Here is a 21,173-nt window from a genome sequence, read left to right as displayed (position 1 = left end):
CTGCAGCGATTCATGCCTTATTAGAGACGCCATAGTGGAGTGCTCTGGATTAATTTAGATCGCCCGAGGTTCTTTGACTTGTGCGGCTGTTGCGACGCACGTCTTTCTCTCTCCTTCTTTTTCATTGTCTTCTCTACTTTCTCCTCTGTCCGCACGAGGCAGCGGAGGTGGCTATGCATGGGAGAGGATAAAGGATTTTGCTCAGCAATCTTCCGTTCGCGCTTGTGCAGCCAAGGGAATGACTTGGTTACACGTGGTGATCACGGGGTATATATATGGTTCGGGTGAAGGATTAGTGAATCTCAAATCTCGGCGGGAAGAGGTGGGAGTGAAGGGCGAAGGTTAACACACAGTTGGTACTTGTTGGTGGAGAGGAGCAGCAGCTCAGATTTTTGTTTGGTTGAGGAGAAGGGGGTGGGAGGGGATTAGCGTTATGAAGGAGTGCATCGAAACGTGCAGCTGTGAAGTTCGCCGCATTCTGCGCACGCGGGGTCATGCATTTGTATGTGGAACGCAAAATACTCGCCGAAGCATATTTGAAGACAAGGCGTTTATCTAAAACAAATATTACCGAGAAAAAAAGCTCGCAGACGCGGTACATAGCTATTACACGCGGCCACAGCTCCTTAGTTGGACGACAGCCTCGTGCAGCAGCAGTTCCGAGGTGCGCCGCTGCTTGTAGTCGAAATTCAAGTACGCCCGTGGCGTTGCGACGTGCTCTCTGGTCGCAACGTTGAAGAATCATTGAGCTGGACTGCCAGCGTGGAGTCCGATTCGCTCTCCTCTGTCACGCGGTGAAATAAAAAAGAAAAAGTGAACAATCAAAAGGGCGTTTCCAGAAAGGAAACAAAGTCATGAATTGGGGCACATTGAGCTCTCCAAGCTAGCCAGTTATCTACATGCATGCTTAAGTAAATAAATCTGATTATGAGATCGAAAAACTCTCCTACTGCGTGTCCGTCAAATCAACGACTCGAATTGCTAACAACCTTAATAATTAACAGGTTTTTTGGTCCTACGCCTGCTAGCTTCGAAAAGTTCGAATGGCTGGTATTAACTCCATGGCTGATATATAAAGTTAAAGAAAGCAGCATTGACTGGACACCTTCATGGTGTTTTGGGGTAATCTATCACGAACAATTGATTGCTTATTAACAAGAACTTCTCGCGCATTCAAAACAGTACAAAAGCTAGTCACACAAGCCGTTTCAGCGAAGGCGAAAGAGAGCAAACGTGCTTCTTAGTGCGGGACCGTTCGGATCACTCGGACTTCCTCGAGTTCATATAGAGCGGCATTACTTAGTTACCTCATTCCGAAAATGCTGTTTCCTTCTGTCTCTTCCTACTCTGCATATTTCTCATGCGGACACTTCTTACCTTTTAGAGCGGTAATGTATACCTAGGCGAACGACAATTATGTTACGTAGACTTATTACCTGCGGACAATTCGGAGCCGGGCGGGGCCCGCTCGTTGCATGCAGAAGTGACTTCGTGGTTTCATTCAATGAAATATCCACTAAGTCAAAAATTTAGCGCAAAAATAAAACAATGAACAGAGGAGGACACATAAGACGAGTGACGAGCGCTTCTCTGTTCATTGTGATTTATTTTTGCTCTAAATGTTTGACTTAATGGATCACCAACTAGCCCGGCAACATGTTCTCCTCGACGAAATATCCACTATGGACGGACACAACTCAAGTCTGCAGTGGACAACATACAATTCCCTCATAATTCCCTAATAATAAACATTTTAATGTCATAGAATCGAAGAACTGTAGCTGTCGATTGATGAAACGATGTCAATTTTTAGAAATTTTGAAATGTTATTCGATGCTGCGACTCAAAAAAAAAAATTTTTGGCCTCATGAGCGTATCTCAAAATCTCAAAGATCGCGGTCATTTGGCGCGTGCGCGCGCTACAATGCCCACCGGTTTGCGTAGCTCTGAGGTGCACGCGACTGCTTAGAAGGGAGAGGGGGAGGGGAGGGGGAGCCAAGATCACATCACACATGCGCCACGGAGTGACGTGAGCGTGGCGTTGCTGCGCACACTCAAATAAAGTCCGGGCTTTACACTCAAAGACGCGCGTCCTTCGAAACGCGTCCGTAACGACGAAAATTTGTCTCAGACGCAGCCCCGAGTAAAATCGCATTATATTATAAGAAGTGATCTGTATGTTTATAACGGCAGGTGCTTCATATCACCAATTGCAACGGACTGCATAACCGTAACAGTTAAGGAGTGAAGGCTAAAATTCAGTTAGCAACCCTACTATTAACATGAAGCATTTAGTTTCTTTTAGTATTCACTATCAATTGTACTGCAGTGCCGCATGCAGAAGCCACCTCTATACCATAAAAAAAAAAAAAAAATCCAATTCGAAACTGCCGTAAATCCTGACAATTTATTATCTTTTCGGTTAAGTGAACGGTGCGGACTAATTGAAGTTGGCTTCTATAGATAGCATACCGACTTTAATCACAAATAATGTCCTTGTCAGTTGTCACCGGAAGTGCGCACCTCCTCTCGGATATCCGGGGGTTCTAGACTTTATGCTGTATGACGATTCACTTCAAGATGGCGATCACGGTGCCCCTTTTGATGCATGTCAGGATTTCAGTGGGAATTTTTCCAAGTTTACTTTCCTAGGCAATAAATCCGCCTTTCGCTGCCAGACAAGCTCGTCAACATACTTGGAATCGCCATAGAACGGATAAATTCAGTGGAATTGTACTTAGTGTCCTATTAATGTGTAAACATATACCGCAAAGGAAAATAGTGATACGACGCAACAGTGGTCAACGACATGGACAGTGGTCATCTTGGTGCTGCATGTCATTGGAGGTTTGTAGCTGGCTAGTAACAGTCATATCAGTTTTTAAAATCTCAGTAATGCGATCGCACACATACAGTACTCTAGCTGAACAAATAGTTGGCCGTCAGCGGCGTGTTACAATGATCGTCCTCTTCTTGACATTTTGGCAATTCTGGGTAGTGTTGCGAAACCGCGTGACAGCATTTTGAGCATATTATGATCAAATGCTCGGAATTCCACCCTCCAGCCACTTGGCAACTTTCCGACCTCGAGCGATGGGAGGCTGCGGTGTCCAGCTCTGACCCGGCCGTTCAAAAGCGGCTGACAGACTGGGCTTTGGGTGTCGCTGTGAAGCACCAGCTTCCGGCCACAACACGCAGCCAAGAGCCGACCCGTCATTAGCATGTAATCCCTTAAGGCTCCCAAATATAAAGTTTTTCACCACCACCACCACCACAGCGGAGAGTGCAAAGGAACACCCACTTATACACGTCACTCGCCGGCGTACATGCCAAAAAACATTACTGGGCAGATTGCTAAAATTCTCTCAGTGACTCGCTACTCGCTTCTCGTGTCACCAACCCGCGAAAATTCCCCTGAACACTTTAGGTTAGGCTTTACAGCAAGTGTAGTGCAAATGCGGGAAGGCCGACTCATAATTTTACGCAGCCGGCTTCACTCTCTCCGAAAGAGTATACTAACCGTATCGCTGATCGAAAAATTCGAGAGTTATCACGCTCCGTCACAACAAAGGTGAAACGGCAGCTACATACCCCCCCCTCCCCCCCCCCCTCCCCTTTATATTTCTGTCCACTACCGGGTCTACGTGTACCATTGGAACATCAATGGTACGCCACCAGGAGAACCCACATACCTTTCCACACTTCCCTTGTGGCTCGAACCCACCTGAGCAACGTACTTTGGGGCCAGCAGGTAAGCGCAGGAACTTTCGACTGCGAAATGTGACCGCGCTATGTCTATCGCTCACAAAAAAATGCTCACACCAGTCGTTAAAAAAAAAAAAAAAATGTCCAACGTTTTTGCGTTTTTTGGTTTTACGATGTGCTAAAGTGAACTTGAGAGAGTCATGTGTAGTGTATATATGTGCACTTAGAGCCAGCTATATTTTTTCCGCGCATAACCACCCTTAAAATGACACTCGATCCTTTTCCAGTTCTCGATTGGTTTAAAGGAGGCGCCGGCACGACAACTGCCGGAACCGCCGCCGTGCCTTGTCGGCCTGGCTCTGAGCTCGGTACAATCGGCTCCCAAGCTTAGCCTGGCGACGGCAGGTGGTGATAGTCCCGTTCAAGGCCAAAGCCAGTCGCCGAGCTCGACCATGTCCAATTGAATCAGCTCGGGCTGAGGTTGGCATGACTGGCTGCCGCGCACGAGCCGGTAGTGAGCTGAGAAAGCATTTTCTTTTTTTCTTTTGAGTAGGCATGTTTGTTTGCTATGTGATATCTGACCGCGGCCTATTATGCATTAGCCGGCGCAAACTGGTCGCGACACCTCTCCACTGTTCCACCGTACGTACCCACTTCCCTCCACATTCCATCTTACACTTTCACCTTTCCCTTTCAACCGTTGCCACCCCCGCCGTCCGCTTTTGGCTAATCGTGCCCTCCTATTGTAAATTAATCTCTCCACAACCCTCCGAGTTTACGGTAGGTTTTTCTCTGGATACCACCCTCAGGTCGGCGTTCTTCAGGCCTCGTCATAACCTCCTCTTTCTACGCCAGCCACCATCCCGGTTCTTTCCAGCCGCCTTCTGGTTCTGCATCCCTCCGCTCTACCCAGGACACCAAGCCACCCTTTAGTCCTCTTCTTTGTCCCTGGGGGAGGAGACATCCATCTTTGCACTCTACCACCTTCCACCCGCGGCAGGTGGCACTTCTCTCCAGTACTACTACCTGCCACGGCTGGCACTTTGCGTGTTACTCCGACATCGACGCACAATCAGGAACGGAAGAGCTGTGCTCTAAAAAAGATGGCATCTTGGGTTCTTGTCCGTATATGGCTCAAACAATACCCTGTGATGTTAGATGCTTTTGGCGTGCGAGTTGACGCCATACACCGCGTATGCTCCGAGCGTATACTAACCTGTCGCATTCTGCGGTGGTTCTTGCCCTCGTTCATCATCCTCCTGGTAGCCGCTCAGTTCTGCACAGTGCAGGAAGAGACGAAATTTAGGTGGCGTCGCGTGAAGATGGGGGTGCGCGCACTTACCGAAGAGGGCGACGCACTTGTTCTCCTGCCAGAGCGTGCCGCCCATGCAGTCGCAGCGGGGCGGCCGCAGGAAATGGTCGCAGACCATGTTCGAGCGCTTGGCGCACTGAAGCCGCCCGTCGCACGGCTCGCCCGGCTGGCTGGGGCTCTCGGTGCACGCGCCCCCTTCTTCGACGAAGCCGCTGTCACAGAGGCAGACACGGTCGAAGCCGTCCTCCGAGCTGCACACCAGGTTCGCCTCCTCCTGGCAGTCGCCGTCCTCCACGCAAGCCATGCGCAAGCCCATGCCTGCGCACGCGTCCATACATGCGCTGACATGCAGGTCACGTTCCTGCAGAAGCTGGCGCTATGCCTTTGACGGATAATTTGCAACATGTGTCCACGCCATATACGGGAAAGGTCCTGCAACAGATATCACCTGCATGATGGTTACGACGGTGACGCAGCGCAGTAAAAGTTCACATCTCACCCACCGTTGACTGAAGGGAGGGAAAATAGGATATAGGGAAGCTAGAATGTGTGGGAGGGAGAAGTTGCAGTCATCTGTGTTGACGGATGACTGACGAATGGCGCTGTCGGCACTTCGCAGATTGGAACATAATCCGGCCCAAAACATGCCACGGCGCATTAAGAGCATGAGCGGGGAAGTAAACCCCTTGATTACAGGTGAAGTCTGACCTGATATAAATCGGGAACGTGCTCCTCGAAGCACACTCTGTCCAAATGCATCGACTGATCGTCGTCAAATAGCGATTAATACATTTTCACCTGCTATTCTGGCGGACATCTTTTCTGTTGGTCTATACCCAGAGGCATAACAGGAAAGGAAATCAGATGGCCCTATTTCCATTCCCGGTGAAGAGTGGACCACCTCAGCACTAATACTCCGCACAGTCTCTCCTTCGACCCCTCCGCAACTCTGCCACAAACAAGGAACAATTAGCCCGCTCTCCACGGTACGGTGACCACGGCGTGTCTCATTCCTTGCCTTTGCTACAGGGCGACAGGAAGTTGTTCAGTGTGACACCGCAGCTGCCAGGGGTTTACCCGCGACATTGTAATACGTCATGTCAATCAGTCGAAGTCAATTATTCGTATTTATTTACTTTTTGGTAAGGAGGGGGGGGGGGATATTTGTCGCCACGGTCTCAAGGTGCATCTGCTGTTATTTTTTTTTACCATCGTATGCCTTTGTGCTGATGGCTGACCTAAATTTTTAAAGAAAGTCTAACGAAAGTTCTTGCTTGTTACTTAACAAGTTATTTGTGCATCTATTCTTTTTTTCTTTATCGTGAGAGCCTAACGAAACAAACGCGCCTGTTCTTTTTTCATTCGCATCCTGCTTTAACGCGATAACGTTAAAGTCCCGTTGCTAAAGAAAAAAAAAAAAATCCGGCATTAAGTCGGCGTTGTGAGCGAAAAATCACGATCAATCATCTTGATTTTTTTGATCGATCACGAAAAATCAGTTGCGCATGGTTGTGCGATTTAGCGAGACCACATGATATCAGAAAGATGGGAGGAGCTGTCAATGCTGGTTGCTCATTTGAGGTGGGAAAGTGGAAATTAGAATCAACCTCCTAGTGCTCTTCATACCATTAAAGGTGGAGCTTAAGCGTCCCCCAATATTTTGTTAGTGCGAAAACCTGACTTGTATCTATGTGGTGCGTCACCAATGGCCCGGGTTTTGTTACCTGTTGTTTTGATTATCCTTCCTGAGATAACTATGTAGCCCAAGTAAGCACTCTTCTGAATTCACTTCTTGTTCATCTTTAGCGGTGTTCTTCTTTCCGCTCATAAAAGCGACCCCCCTCCTCCGCTTGTTGTGCTTCTGCAACATTCTGTTCTCGCCGCGCGCTTCCCATGAAAAACAAAACAAAAACAAAGCGTGTCTGAGCTTCGTTGGCGTAACAGATGATAACATTTCTGATAAGGCTTTTCGTTTACTTCAACTGCACTGTAAAAATTGCGATGAAAACAAAAAAGTCTAATGCAAAGAAACACTTACGCTGCTTCTCGTAGGGCATCGTTATGGGGTTGACTGCAAGAGTTGATTGAGGAAAAAAAAAATACAGTCAGACGAGTTTCTCAGTGTTAGTTTAATGGCGCCTTTTGCGAGCCAATGGGTATAGATGCACCCGCTTACCGGCGTAGTTTTCATCTGTATACTCTGCAAAAAAGAAACGCCACGATGACAGATTAGGTACTATTCCATAGGCATGCAGCACGAGCATTCAGTAGCTTGCGGTAGCCGTATTGTAATTCCTCTGCTACATACATTCTGATGAAGCTCGCAGTCGATCTCTTTATGTAGATAGTACATACAGTGTAGTGTGAGTTGACGAGAACCGAGGGTTGAGGCAGAAGACCGTAGAGATTGCGAGAATTACCCAGCGTTCGTCTCTCCGGTCACACTCACGTAAGCAGCAGCTCTCTTGTATGGCGGCGGCTTTACGCAGCGAAGAGCCGGGATATAGGTAGCGACATTACCAATAAGGAATTTTATAGCGCAGATCTTACGCAGCCGTTTGTCGGTTCAGCCGCGTTACCGTCGCTGTTGCCTTTGGCGGTGTAAACCAGCGAAAGAGTGCAAAAGACGCGCGAAAAGAAGAGCCGCGAGCTTCCCCCGCTCGTTCGTCGGACATCCGAGACGACCCGCCGCAAGACCCACATGACGGAGGTCTCACCAAGGCTCAGTGCTTCCACGTTCTCCTCTCGCGTTCCCTTGACTTCGTGAGAAAAAAAAAAAAAAATCTAGACACTTAGGACCGCCTAGGCGTATGAACTTGACGGTGAAAGCTGCTGCACGCGAAAGTTTGTCCGCGTCGGCCACGCCGCTTGCAGCGTCGCCTTGCAAGCATAAACTGTGCAGTAGTCGAATTGCCCTCGCGGTTTCCGACCACCAATGCCGAACGGTCATCACCGACTCGAGGTTCTCCTGTGAATGTTATATGCGCGTTGAGACGGGCACACTGGCTCACTGCTTGCTTTGCAATGCGGTCCGCGACGTGGAACCCCAGGCGCATCGTGTGGGCGCCGGCCCATCAGGGAACTACCAGGGAACGAAGCGGCAAACGCCGCTGCCCGCGCGCTTATCCTCCGAGCACCCACCCTCCGGGGCCCCCAATGACGATCTAGGCCGACCGCTGCTGCGGTTCCTAGAAATTATTAACTGCAAAGTTCGACACCAACGGTACCCACCTCCGGCGAAGGAACTGTCGAAGGCCGACGAAAGCGTGCAGACCAACACTTTTTGGTGCCCGGCCCAGGCTGCTCGCTACGACCCAAATGTTAAACTCGAATGCCCACACTGTGGAGAGTCGTTACTCTTTATCCCACATGGTGTGGGCATGTCATTCTAGTCCCCACTTTCCTCCTCATCCCACGCCCACTGGCTTGGGAGGCCTTCCTCCTCGGGTGCTCGTCGGTCAAAAGATCCTGATCCGCCGTGTTTGCAAGACGGCCCGGACTGGGGCTGCTGACCAACTAAGGCCGGCGTCCTCTCATAAAGGAAATAAAACTTTTCACTTGCAAGGACAAAAGACTCTTAGGCTGTTCTGTCAAAGAGTGGGTGATGCCTTCGAGAGTCTCCTGCTGTTCGCGCCGCCGAAGCTAAAGCTGCTGCGCTGAAAATTTGCATTAAGGATAACGTAAGAATTTTACGCATATCCTTTGATTTGAATACAAAAAAAAAAAAAATAATAAAATTAACAGACGCTCAGATCGTTCGAAGAACCAATGAAATGTTAAGCAGAATAGGGTTTTAGGATGGTATATTTACGCCATTTGATGCCTTTTCCCCCTCTGGTGCATCCCAGTGCCTGAAAAATGTCGCGAAAGTTTCGCTTTACCTTGGCTGGCCATTATGGCAATTGTTAATGATTTTGTGCTTTGCATTTGGTACTTTTACATTAAACTTTATTTTGGCTGACTTTATGGCTCGATAATTATCTTTTTATTCTTTTAAGGTTGAGTTATACAGACTTTGTCTTGGCACGCTAGTTGGATCAGGCAATAACGCGGGCTCGCTCAGTTCGGCTATTGTGGCTATAACATACTGCCAGTATACTCTGTCACCACCCTTCCCCCTCCTTTCACTTGCCGCTCGCTCGGGGGTGGTGTTGGTGGTGGTGGTGACAAACATTTATTTGTACAAGGAGGTGTTTGGAGCGAGGCCCTATTGGTCCAGGCCCTCACAAATCTAGGTGGAGTTCCTATTCTGCAGCCCCAATGGCGTCTAACGCCGCTCGCGCCTTGGCGACCAAGGCTAGCTGGGACTGTATGTCATGGCTAAAGCCCCTTGGAAGCTGAGCAGCGCCGCCTCCCAGGCCTCCCTAGAAGGATGGGTAATGAAGGATTGGGAACGGTGGGGATTGGATGGACAGGCCCAGGCCATGTGGAAAACGTCCGAGAAGGTCGCTCCACACTGGCTGCAGCCCCCATCAGTCTGTATTGAAGTGCTTCAAGACTGCCGGGCACATCATTGTGTTTGTAGAAATTTTGAAAAGGAGCCTTTCGTCCGCTCTCCGGAGACCTTTACAAGGTTCTGGGAAGCGGCGGTGACTGTCCTTATTATATGCAGTAATTTCTTTGAATGTGATAAGACATTGGGTTGGCTCGGAGTAGACTTCCCGAGCAAGTTTGAGTGCCCGGGGAGAGAGTGCGCGGGCCGCCTGATTGGCTAACTCATTGCCCAGGAGTCCCTGATGGCCGGGAGCCCAGATGAGATTACAGTTTTGAGGGTTGCTTGACCGACTGCAATTTCGTAGGATGCGCTTGGCAAGAGGAGGTATCCAACCCAGCTCATAATTCCGACAGGCCCCCTTGGAGTCGGCAATGATGTGTTTTACTTTTGGGCCCACAACACAACACGCGTCCGCGCGTGTTGTGTTGTGGGCCTGTAATGTGAGTCCTGCCACTGTGTTGGTGTTGTGGACCACAGCCGCGGTGTACCACCTAGCTCTCACGGACAGGCAATGTCCACGTAGTATACATGTTGTCTACCATAATGCCGCTCCAGTGCTTCCGCACGCGCCTGGCGACGGTCATTATGATCAGAGTATGACATGTTGCGGGAAATGGGTCTGTGCAGAAGCGACGGGTAGTGCGGCCTTTAAATGCGCTCTTATTTGTTTTGATTCAACGCACTAAAGATGGAGTGACGGACGCAACTGGCATGATCAGAGGATTACTGCAAGCAAATTTAATCCAGCAAACTAATTTATTGCGTATGCGTTTTAGTTTATGCACTTCAATCATACTAAAAAAAAGCAACATATAACTTTATTGACTTCCTTTTTGTTGTGTTTTATTTTTTAGTGACGCCACCCGGCACTTCCATTGCTGCAGTTTTCAGGAATGGCAATACGCTGCGGCGACCGGATGGCGTTTGCGACAGGCGCGTGTTTTGGCTGAAAAGATGGGCCTCTCGGAGTTCCCGATAGGTGTTGACCATCCCAAGGTCCAACAAACGCTGGTTGGATGTGACAATGAGGAAATGCAGAGCCCGTTTGATAACTTTGGGATGTATCATGACTTCGAGTTGGTCCTCGACATGTCTGCGCATGTGAAGGTAGGAGATTGAGTAGAGAATTCTACGCGTAAGGACTTGCATCTTTACTTCGTAACCCCCACGTGCAAGCTTATTGGAGACCCGGTGGACCATACGGCCCACCTGGTCGCCATACATGCGAAGTTTCGGTTGTGTCTGATCTGCGTTGTCGGTGAATAAAGAAACCAAGGATGCGGATCTCCTTGGACTCTCTAATCGTTGCGCCCGCCTCTCGAAGATAGAGTTGTTTTACGCCTCTCGGCCAGCGCTGGTGTGGATCGCTCCTCTGGTCAACGGCGGTTCTCGCGTTCACCTCGCCGCCGGAGGCCTCGGCGTCCACGCAAACACACACGTCGACATTTTCGCCTAATGGCGCTCATACTGCTTACGCAGAGGTAGCCAGATTTGAAAATTTGAAGCGAAATTTTTTGTCTTCGCACTGCTCCACAATTGAAATTCTGTGCGGTGTGAAGGTTTCTTGAAACATGGCATGATCTGTGTATTTGCGCAGCAGGACAGGACGGCATGGTAATGTAAATCTTCTCTCCTTGTGTGTCCCCTCTTCCTTTCCCATTAATGTGCCGGGGCATTTTTTGTTTTGTTAACTCGCCACCTTGTTTCTACACCTGTTCTACCCTCCCTTAAGATGCGCAGACAGACTTGCTGCTGAGCACGATGCGTCGCAGCATCGAATTCCGGCCGTGACGGCCGATTTCGTCGAGATTCTTGCAATTTTGCACGTATTTTGATCAGCGATGCGCGGTTTCCCAAGAGTGTAGCTTTAGCTAGCAGTACATCTTTCGTCATTGCCCTACGAACTTGCAAAAGACTCCCGTATGCTTCGCGATTCCAGTGCATGTCGAGGAATCCCCGCCAGGTTCAAAACGATTCCGGGGAACTATTTCGAGGGGCGTTTTTTTTTTATACCTCGGGTTCTTTAACGTGCAGTAGACTAGAGTTTTTCCAGCGACTCTGGAGTATACAGCCGCGGCCCGTGTTAAGCCACGTCTCTCTTCACGCGTATTTCCGATTCTGCTCGAACAAGGTCGCCGGGAAAAGAGGGCCAGAACAGCGCGCTCTTTCGAGTGTGTTCCAGAAAAGTACTCTCTGGCTGGCGCTCCGCAAACGCTCAGTGTTAACCAGAGCAGCCTTTTGGTGACCACGAGAAGGTGAAGCTGCAGCTCCTTTCAACAGGCAAATACAAATGCGCTGGTATCAGAGTTTACTCTGCGCAGTAGATTAACCAACAAGAAGCTTTTCTGACGTCTCTTCTTCGTTTAACTCCCCCATTAGTTCTTTCCGTCCAAGGCGCTTTCTCTTTCCTCGGACCCAATTACGCTCAATATATTATGCGCAGCTTCCGTCCGCGCCACAATAGCATAGTCATAGCACGACTCAAAAATTCCCAAACTGTCAGACCAGGTCTGTGAGAACCACATTAACCGACTGGCACTTTTTTGCATATTCTGCTGTAGCCGTGCATACTCACCTGGTGCGGAAGTGCCAAATTTTACGAGGGAGCGCACCGCTGTATAAAGGAGAAGAAGACAAACAAAACACCTCGTCAATGCAATGTTCGAGAAACTATGTTTCTGCCAAAAAAATAACGTGGGGTAAAGTACGCCCCATCCTGACACGTTGCGCAACTTTTTCACACGTCACTGTATTCTTCGGACAGGCGAGCCAGACAAACGCACATCTCTTCAGGGCAGACGTGGCGTGATCGATACACGTACTCTGCGTTCCGATAGCGTTCATAAGACAAATGCTTCATCAGCTTATAAGATAAGGCCTATCTCGCCCGTTTAGGCGGTCGCTATCATTATCTCCTCCCCCTGCTTACTCGACGCACATTTTTTGCGTCCGCACTTGTTTCCATGTGTCACTGGTCCATTATCAACAGTACAATTAGCTGCAGTACAAACGGCCAAGCACAGAGAGATAAAAGCCTACAGCATTGCACGATCTGTTCACACCTGGTTTCTGAATAAAAGAGGTAGGTAATTAACTCGACATCGGAGTCATAACATCTATTGATGTACATGTCAAGATCTCAGTTACAAAACTGTTGGCACTGAAAATGTATATGTGATTAGGCACGGCCAGCTATCTCTTCTCGCATCTCTGGCCTCCGCCGATCGGTAAGCTCGTAGATGGTATGGTTCAGATTCGGAGCTTTATAAGCACTGCTAGCAGCTTCGATACCTTATGTATAGTGATAAAGCTGCACGCTTTCAGGGCTGAAGATAGAAATAAAAGCTCATTAATTCGGACTTCACTGGACCAAAAACAAGCATTATAATAATCCGAAAGCTACAAGCACCCCCCCCCCCCCCTTCTCCTCTCCACCCAACCCTACCGCCCCCCCCTCTCCCACACACACACATACATACATACACCGAGCCTTATACAAAGTATTATATGCACGTAACATGAGTGAGGGATTAAAATAATTTAAGGTGTGAAACAGAATTCCTAAGATCATTGGATATCTTTTGTATCGCTGTAGATTCGTGAGATGTTCTGGAGAATGTTAAGGTGATTTTCCAATGACGTAATTTTGACGTAAAATGCCTTCTTTTGATCAGACCCCTACATTATCAAACATGCGAATCCTAGCAGCGATGTTCCGTGCCGTAAGCGGAACTTGCCTCAGTCAAACCCATTTCCACAATTACAATTCAAGGGCCTATTTCCTTTCGCTTCTGAGAGATTCGTGAAGCTCTGTAAAAATTCTTTTTTCGCCGAATTGCCTCTTCAGATTTCCAGAAAAAGGAATTTTTTTTTTCTCGTGGAACATCGTGCATTACTATAGGGACTCTGGCAGGTGCCACGTGCGGGTGGCCGTTGCACGTACTGCACGTACCTGGCGTCCTCCTGAAGTAGAACAGTATGACGGCGGTAGCGATGGTGAAGGCAACGAAGGCACTGGTGGCGCACAGGAACGTCTTCCAGGGAGACTCGTGGCTATGGAAGAGAAGCATATGCACGTATAGGTATTGGACATTGGAGACAGCTGCGGCGCATACGAGGGCGATTTCTGTAACTATAGATGGCATGACATGTGGCAGCTAGTAGTGTCACCCCCACCGCCTCCATGTTTGCCCTCGCTCTTGTGATGATAATGTTTATGTTTCTCTTTATATCGAAATCCGTCATAGAATTTGTTTAATTATACCGAAGTATCATGCAGATTCCGAATCTGGCAGTATGCTGCGGCAGTCTTAAGACCTCAATTAGTAAATTCCTGTTTGGTTTGGTTTATTAAGTTTATAACCTCCTAAAATGACTCAGGCTATGAGGGACACCGTAGTAGAGGGCTCCAAAAATTTCGACCATCCAGGGTTCTGAAACGTGCAACTGACATCGCACACGGCACGGCGCTATGCTTTTCGCCTGCATCGAGATGCGACCGTCACGGCCGCGATTGAGCCCGCGTCGTTGGATTCAGCATTCGAGCTCCATAACCCCTGAGCCACCGCGGCGGGACGAATTGCCACCTACCACGTTGGACAGGTGGCAATAAAATTGCATTTATTCTATTTATTTATTTGACTTGTCATCTGAGGCACTGCGGCGAGATAATTGCCTCCTGCTACGTTGGACAGATTTAAATGTATTCGATTTACTGATTCGCCCTAACCTTTGCCCCAGCGCGGCTGGACTGATTGCCTCGTGCCATGTGGGACAGGTGGCAATAAAATTGAAGTTACTTGGTTTATTTATTCGTCCTATCCCCTGAGCCATCGCGGTGTGACTAATTGTGCTGCCTGTTGCGTCGACAGGTGACAATAGAATCGAATTTATTCGATCTATTTATTGGCCACTTGCCACGACGGGTGGGCTGAAACTGCGTATTATGGTCGCACCTGTTATTCGTGCAGTGATGCCACTCTTGCGCCAAATGCACCAAACTGTGCCAAACCAAACAAGCTGCTCCATCCTCATAAAAACCGGTAATTGCACAATGTGCTCCCGACTGAGGGCTCTGGAATTAGGCGGTGCCGTGCTCCAGAAATTACTTTTACGATCACGACTGCCTCACTGCAACGTGGATTTGAATAGCGTAGTTTTTATGCCAATACACGAGACAACGTTGGTCCACCGACATTTCGGTGCCCATTTCGAAGCAATTACATTTTCTCTGTCGTTTAAACAACGCGAGCATCGAGATGAACACCGATCGACTCCTCAAGCTTGCGTGTCTGAATCTGTATATACCGGCCAAGTAGGCATGTATAACATGAGTCAACAGATCGAAAGTTTAGTGTAGTTATGACTAAACAGTAATTCATTGATGTAATTCATATGCGCATGCCGATACGACGATTTCTGAGGAAGCGGCACACTGCATCTGCTAGGATATTGTCTTTGCTGAGCACCGACGAGCGACAGCATGTTGGGAGACAATGCCGACGCTACGAGTGAGCATGCGGAGACGACGCGTAGACAGCTTCCCACGTAAGCTACGCAGGCAAATTTTGTAGCGAAGCTGCACTGCCAGCATGCAGAGCTGAAGGTCACAACATGGTTGAAAATGACGTTTAAGTCCTCCCCTGATGGGGGTGGGACCGATGGGTCACTGCCGCTTGCGGCGGGGGCTAGCCTGCCACAGAAGTTTTGTCTGTTGTAGGCCGTCATTGCACCCGTCACCGCTTAGGTGGTGGACGACGGCCGTTATTGCGGCGCGTGTCTTTCTCTCCCTCTTTCTTTTTTTTTCTTCTCTATTTTCTCTTCTATCTGCAAGAGGCAGCGGAGGTGGCTCAGCTACAGAGCCAGTAGCAGGCCCGTGCATTTTCTTTTCCTTCTTCCTACAGCCACAACAACTACCACGGAAGGCACGTCGCCGCTACAGCTGTGCGCTTCGCAGACACATCCGCTGCAGCACCGACCGTGGCTCCAACCGATCGCTTATTATGCCTTATCGTTCTTGCTTAATTGATACTAATTAACCACTTTCTAATTTAAGCCCCTTATTTGTTTTATGTTTGCTTTTATTGTCACAATTTCGACGACTTCCACTTCGATGTGACGTTACTACCGGTTTGCATGTCCCCGAGCTATAAACACGTCCGCGCTATTTCGATGTCTATTTGACCTTTTTGTCTTTAACTAATCCCTCTACATCGACCGAATTTAGTGTCTAGGAAGATTTTTTCATCCTCGACCTCATACAAGCATTTCTATTTCTTTTCTCCTAACCCTTTATTGAACGACAAAATCGGGCTGACAGCTTTTGATGACACGAAATTGCGAACATGCTTTCGCAAGGTGATACTGTTTAAGAGGGGACATAGTGAACCCAGTGTATGGTACGGGGATAAAACCATTTTAGACTCGACCTGAATAATACTTTCGATAATGGACCCACGAGGCCATTTTAATCAACCTTTCGGACATAAGCTCAGCGAGCAGGACCTTCCGCTATATTATATACAGCTGCCGAAATTTAGGTAGGAAAAATAAAATCTGATTCCTTTCCTCTAAACTCCCAGGGGGGGGGGGGGGGGGGCGACGACGACGACGATGCATGGTTCAGTGATTTCGCCGGTCCTGTTTAATCCTGCTTTAATTAAGTTGCCGCTGAGGCTGGAGCAGATTCTGGGGCTGAATTCCGCCTACAATACTATAAGGAGTCACCATGGGGAGTGACGGGGCCAGCTGGAAGGGATGTTGTACGGCCAGTAAATGTGACAGAAAGAGAAGAGTTCGCTGGGGAAGCCAGTTCACATGCAAACATTCAGCGAATTCAGCGGAGACAGGCAGTGACAGAGCGAAACATTTCCTGGCTCTGCTATCTCGATGACGTCTTTTTTTTTTTTTCTGACTTTGACACTGACCTCTGCCGCCTGAAGCAACTCTTGACCTGCCTTTCTGATGCCGGCATGCAGCTCAACTTGGAAAAAAAAATCGCTTTGCCGCTCGTGAATTGACCATTTTAGGGCACGTTGTATCCGAGGAAGGAGTCTCTCCAGTGCCGGCCAAACTTCGTGCTGTCGCTGCCTTTCCCAAGACGAGATCAATCAAAGACCTGTGCAGAGGCCTGTGTTCTTACTTTCGTCAGTTCATTGAAAACCTTGCCTTCATTGCTGCCCCTTTGACACAGTTTCTGTCGGACAGTTCCGACTTTTCGCTCTGGTGATCGCCAAACGACGACGCCTTCAATACGTTGCACTGCATCCTCATGACACTGCCCGTCCTGCATCACTCCGACCCGACGGCCCCTACTGAAGTCCACACAGATGCCAGTGGTGTCGGTCTAGGCGCTGTACCCGTGGAAGGGAACGAGTGCGCCCATGCCGCTGCCCGAGCTCTCCTCTCCCGGGAATCGACCGCTCCATCCCACACACCCCCTATCCCAGCCCACTGGCGACGTATCACCCCCAGCCAAGGGGCTCTCCAAAGCGGAGGAAGTTAGATGGCGACGCCTACAGATAGGTGGGGAGAAGGCCGGCCTGTGGACCTGCCCACACAATCCACCTGATGACCCAAATGTAGTGCCAGGAATTGAGGGGTGGGAGGCTGCCCTATCCAGCTCTGGACTAAAGGTCCGTCCCCCTTCCTTATCTCTGCTCATAAAGTTTTTCAGTTAGTCACTCAGCGGAAATCGCTTTGCTGAACACGTCGTCGCCTATGCTCACGAAGACAGACTCAATTACTCAATAACTAACAAGGAGTGTTTTTCTATGTTCGGGCTATACCCAAATTTCGCCCTTACCTCTATGGCAGCGCAAGGCCGCAGTTACGTGGTATATATTGATATTTCGCGGGCTTCTTTAAATTTCGGGGGAAAAAAAAACGATCACACGGGAGGTTGGTTAATAGAAAAAACTGTGTCGGTTGAATCTTAAACCCCTCTATACAACTTAATGAAGTGCACTTGGCCCTAAAGTGAATAATAAAGATTTTGCATTAGTTATCACTTACCTAATTGAGTGGGATATAAAAATAAACTGAAAAGCACTACATAACGACAAACAATATGTCGATGGTCTCAGCCAGCTACAAGCTTCGCTTATTTCAAGAAGCTTGGTTAAAGTTGCGTGAAGCACCCTGTATTATAGTCCGCGGTTTGGTGCTCACTGAGCCTGATCTGATCCACTGCCACCTCTCTCGAAGGCTTTCCAGGTTTTGATGCACAAATCTCGCACAGGGGCCGCTCTCCGGACATAGTCGCACGGTGGCTTAGAGTGACACACTATAAAGTCACTATCAAAGCCGTATACGATGGATTCACCTGGCAGCGTTGCTGGTAAGGACGACTCCTTGTGGGCCGAAGCCCCGGAACTCGCCGTTGTTTTGCGCCTGCGAACAAATAGTTACGACGTGTGCATGTATGATACTTATATAGGCACGCATTGCGTGAATTATTGGAGGCTATGCCTTGCAATCCAAATTGGACGTTCACTTTTAAAGTAAGCGCGAGCGAATCTGGTTGGGAATAATTTAGAATAAATTGAGACATTTTCGTTCACTGCAATATTGGAGCGTTCGCTCTAATGCTCACTTCGCCACAGTCAGGTTATTCCGTGAATAGGAAACAAACGGCGATTCCATAGAAACGGGTGAATTCATCGCATAGCAACAGCGCATACCACGTGAAGGGAAGACACATTATCTGTCAACCTTTATGTGGACGCCAAAACTGCATCGTAAGGGAAATGAGAAAGGCAAGAAAAAATTGTAGGGGAAACTTTGGACCACTGAAGTACGATGAGGCAAAAACCTTTTAGCGCGGTGGCCCGTAGCCCTCCACTACGGCACCTCTTTCTCTCTTTCATTCCTACCTTCCTCCCTTTTCTTACGGCGCAATTCAGGTGCCTTTTCATCTTCCACATAAGAACCACTTCTCTCTCTCAGCGAAGGGTAACAGATACTGCGTCTTTTCTTTCCTGTCAACCAATTTTATAGCGAGAGAACTTTTATTTGTCCAACTATCCCGCACTTCAGGGGTTAGACCCGGAAGGTGGGACAGTCGCGCCTTCGTTGCAGGCCGGTATAGTTCTTGGACCCCGGCGGTACCTTCGGCCAATCGAACAACTTCTCTTTGGGCTCTCTGGGTTTGAGCTTCGTAGAAGGGTCACCCAGGTGTCGGGCCGCGTTCCAGACGCGCAGCTGAACGGACGCGCGCATGGGCTCCAGGACTTTTGTCCTGTTCTACCGGTTCTCCCCAACCTTTCCACACGAATCTTCACCGATGCATCCGTGAAGGTGAGATGATCCATTGGTCACCTTCGGTGCTCGATTCCGCCCATCTGCGAATTTTTTGGACAACGTTTAGTGCGCTGCCACGCAAACGACATGCTAAGCCTGGTGCCCGGCGTTCGACACCCGAGCCCCTGCGCAGCGCGCAGCTGCGTTCCATGCCACACCTGCGTTTGTCGCCACAACTACCGCTGGCATTTGCAAACCTGGAAGCCGCCGACATTGCCTACCAAGCCGAAGGCGTGTCTATCACAACTGCCGAGCTTGGAGCAGACTTGCACTGGGTCCGGGCCGTGAAGGCACACCGTGCAGCTGCGTCCCACCAGCTCAGCGTCTCGCAACCGCCCGCCTCTACACCATCCAAGTCCGACACTCGACCGTCAGCCACCACATCTACTGCCATTCTCCGTCGTGAAGCTCCCCTCCTCGCGGGAGGCTTCAAAATCGTCTTCAGACCAACCTGGTGGGCTTGATCTCCGCACTTGTAGGAACGGAGCATTGCTCCATATTCTCTGCACCCACACCAGCATCGATTACACCATCGCACGTACTGCCGACAGTGTGCAGACAAACCCCTGCAATTCCCTGACAATCAGCACCCCATCTGAGCCGCGCGCTGGTCTCTATCTCTGGATCTCTGAACTCCGCATGGGGGACAGCTCTTACCACCTGCGTTCCTACATTGCCGCACCCGCACCCATCCCTTGTCCTGCTCTATCTTCTCCATGCTCACTGTCAAGCCCCTTCCCAAGAACATGTACCCTGAGCATCATGCCGCTCGCCGATCTGCTTGCGCCTCCACCCTCTGGTGCTAGTACGACGCCATGTATGTTGATGCGGCACTATACTTCTCGTACCTCGTCTATGCCCTGGCCACTGTTTACAATACACGAACCCCCCTCTCCGTCGCCAGTATCTCTGCTCTCACTTCTACTGCCGTAGAGGAAGCAGCCATCACCCTCGCCATTGCCAACACACACCGGCCCTTTTAATATTTAGCGACTCTAAACCGCAGTCCGCAACTTTACAAAGGGTAGATAGAATCTCTTCCTCTACGCTCAACATTCTTCAGCACTCCTTCTTCAGCACTTGCTATGTGGACACTGACGGCGTCCCCCTTTCTCCTAACCTCCGCGCTAACCTCATCATAGCTCCCATCCCTAAAAACGTGCACCCTGAGCGAGACCAGTTTGTTTGCAGTGAAGGAAGGACGCGATCCGCACTAAGAGAAGGGGAAATAATAATTATTGGTTCACAGGAAGGGAAAGGCGCAGTATCTGTCACACTTTCTCTGTGGACACCTGAACCGCGCCGTCAGGGAAAGGAGGCAGGTGGGAGTGAAAGTGGAAGGAGAGAAAGGGGAGCCGTAGTGGAGGGCTATGGAATAATTTCGACCACCTGGGGATCTTTATCGTGCGCTGACATCGCACAGCACACAGACGCCACTTCGTTTCGCCTCCATCGAAACGCAGCCGCCGTGGTCGGGTTCGAACCCGGGAACTCGGGCACAGTGGTCGGGCGCCTTACCACTGCACCACTCCGGCGGTGCCTAAGAGAAGGGAGGTGGCTGATTGATTTATAGGAAGGGAAATGCACGGTAACTGTCTCACTTGACTTCTGTGGACACCTCAACCGCACCGTAAGGGAAGGGAGGAAGGTGGGAGTGAAAGTGGAAAGAGAGAAAGAGGAACCGTAGTGGAGGGCTACTTAGTAATTTCGACTATCTGGGGATCTTTAACCTGCGCTGACATCGCACAACACCCCTGCTTTCCTCTGTTCTCTTACGGCGTGGTTAAGGTGCCCACCCAGAAGTATTAAGGGCCTTCACGGCATAGAGCCATCGCTATGTAAACAAGGAAACAGGAACCAGGAACCAGGAAGTGAACAAAGGAGATGAAATGGGAGCTCACAACCAACACCCAACAGCTGTCTGCGGAGGCTCATAAGGCAAGAATTATTGCGCAGTCTTGACGGGAAACTTGTGTTTACTGCATATATTGTGCCTTAAAAGAGTCGGCAGTGAACTGATCAAAGTGGAGAACGGAAATGCTAAGCAGACTTACTCGTTCAGACATTTCCAAATCGTCTTCCCAGGCTGTCGCAACGGGGCTACCACTCATTTCCTTTTCAACCTTTTTCTCCTCTTTCTTTCAACTACGTTTGTTGCCACGTGAGTGACACGCTTCATGATTTTGGCGGCAGAGTTCAAAATTATGCTTTCACTGCCAGTAAAATTCCGAGAGTACTGTGGGATCTGCACTGATGAAATGCGAAAGCCGGATCATTGCTGGTGCACACGGTGCATCACGTTTGCTCTCATTATCAACTAACTGCACCGTCATTTTCATTGCTAATGTCACCCTTCTCATT

The 21,173-nt window shown here is 49.3% G+C and overlaps 1 protein-coding gene across 1 annotated transcript; it reads right to left on the bottom strand.

Moving 5' to 3' along the window:
- Positions 1 to 599: 599 nt before the first annotated feature.
- Positions 600 to 19,206, bottom strand: LOC146191635 (uncharacterized). The gene is made up of 9 exons (XM_084600358.1): positions 19,057 to 19,206; positions 17,836 to 17,903; positions 13,465 to 13,565; positions 12,088 to 12,126; positions 7,194 to 7,217; positions 7,056 to 7,088; positions 5,048 to 5,335; positions 4,922 to 4,981; positions 600 to 784 (listed from the first exon to the last, which is right to left on the bottom strand). Exons 1-9 carry the CDS (start codon positions 19,204 to 19,206, stop codon positions 690 to 692), a joined length of 858 nt encoding a protein of 285 aa, XP_084456484.1. The 3' UTR covers positions 600 to 689.
- Between the last annotated feature and the right edge of the window lie 1,967 nt (positions 19,207 to 21,173).

The sequence above is a fragment of the Amblyomma maculatum genome, chromosome 4, assembly GCF_055883805.1.
Source record: "Amblyomma maculatum isolate TAMU_Amacu chromosome 4, ASM5588380v1, whole genome shotgun sequence".
Classification (NCBI taxonomy): Eukaryota; Metazoa; Arthropoda; class Arachnida; order Ixodida; family Ixodidae; genus Amblyomma; species Amblyomma maculatum.
This window is presented reverse-complemented; position numbering and strand designations above follow the sequence as displayed.

What these genes read in the sequence shown, in the direction of transcription:
- LOC146191635 (XM_084600358.1), bottom strand. Translation starts at nt 19,206, where the DNA reads ATGGCAGTAGATGTGGTGGCTGACGGTCGAGTGTCGGACTTGGATGGT. An exon ending in CTGCTCCAAGCTCGGCAGTT is followed by an intron (nt 17,904 to 19,056) that starts GTGATAGACACG and finishes ATTTGTTCGCAG; the next exon opens with GCGCAAAACAACGGCGAGTT. An exon ending in ATTTGGCACTTCCGCACCAG is followed by an intron (nt 7,218 to 12,087) that starts GTGAGTATGCAC and finishes TCTTTTTTGCAG; the next exon opens with AGTATACAGATGAAAACTAC.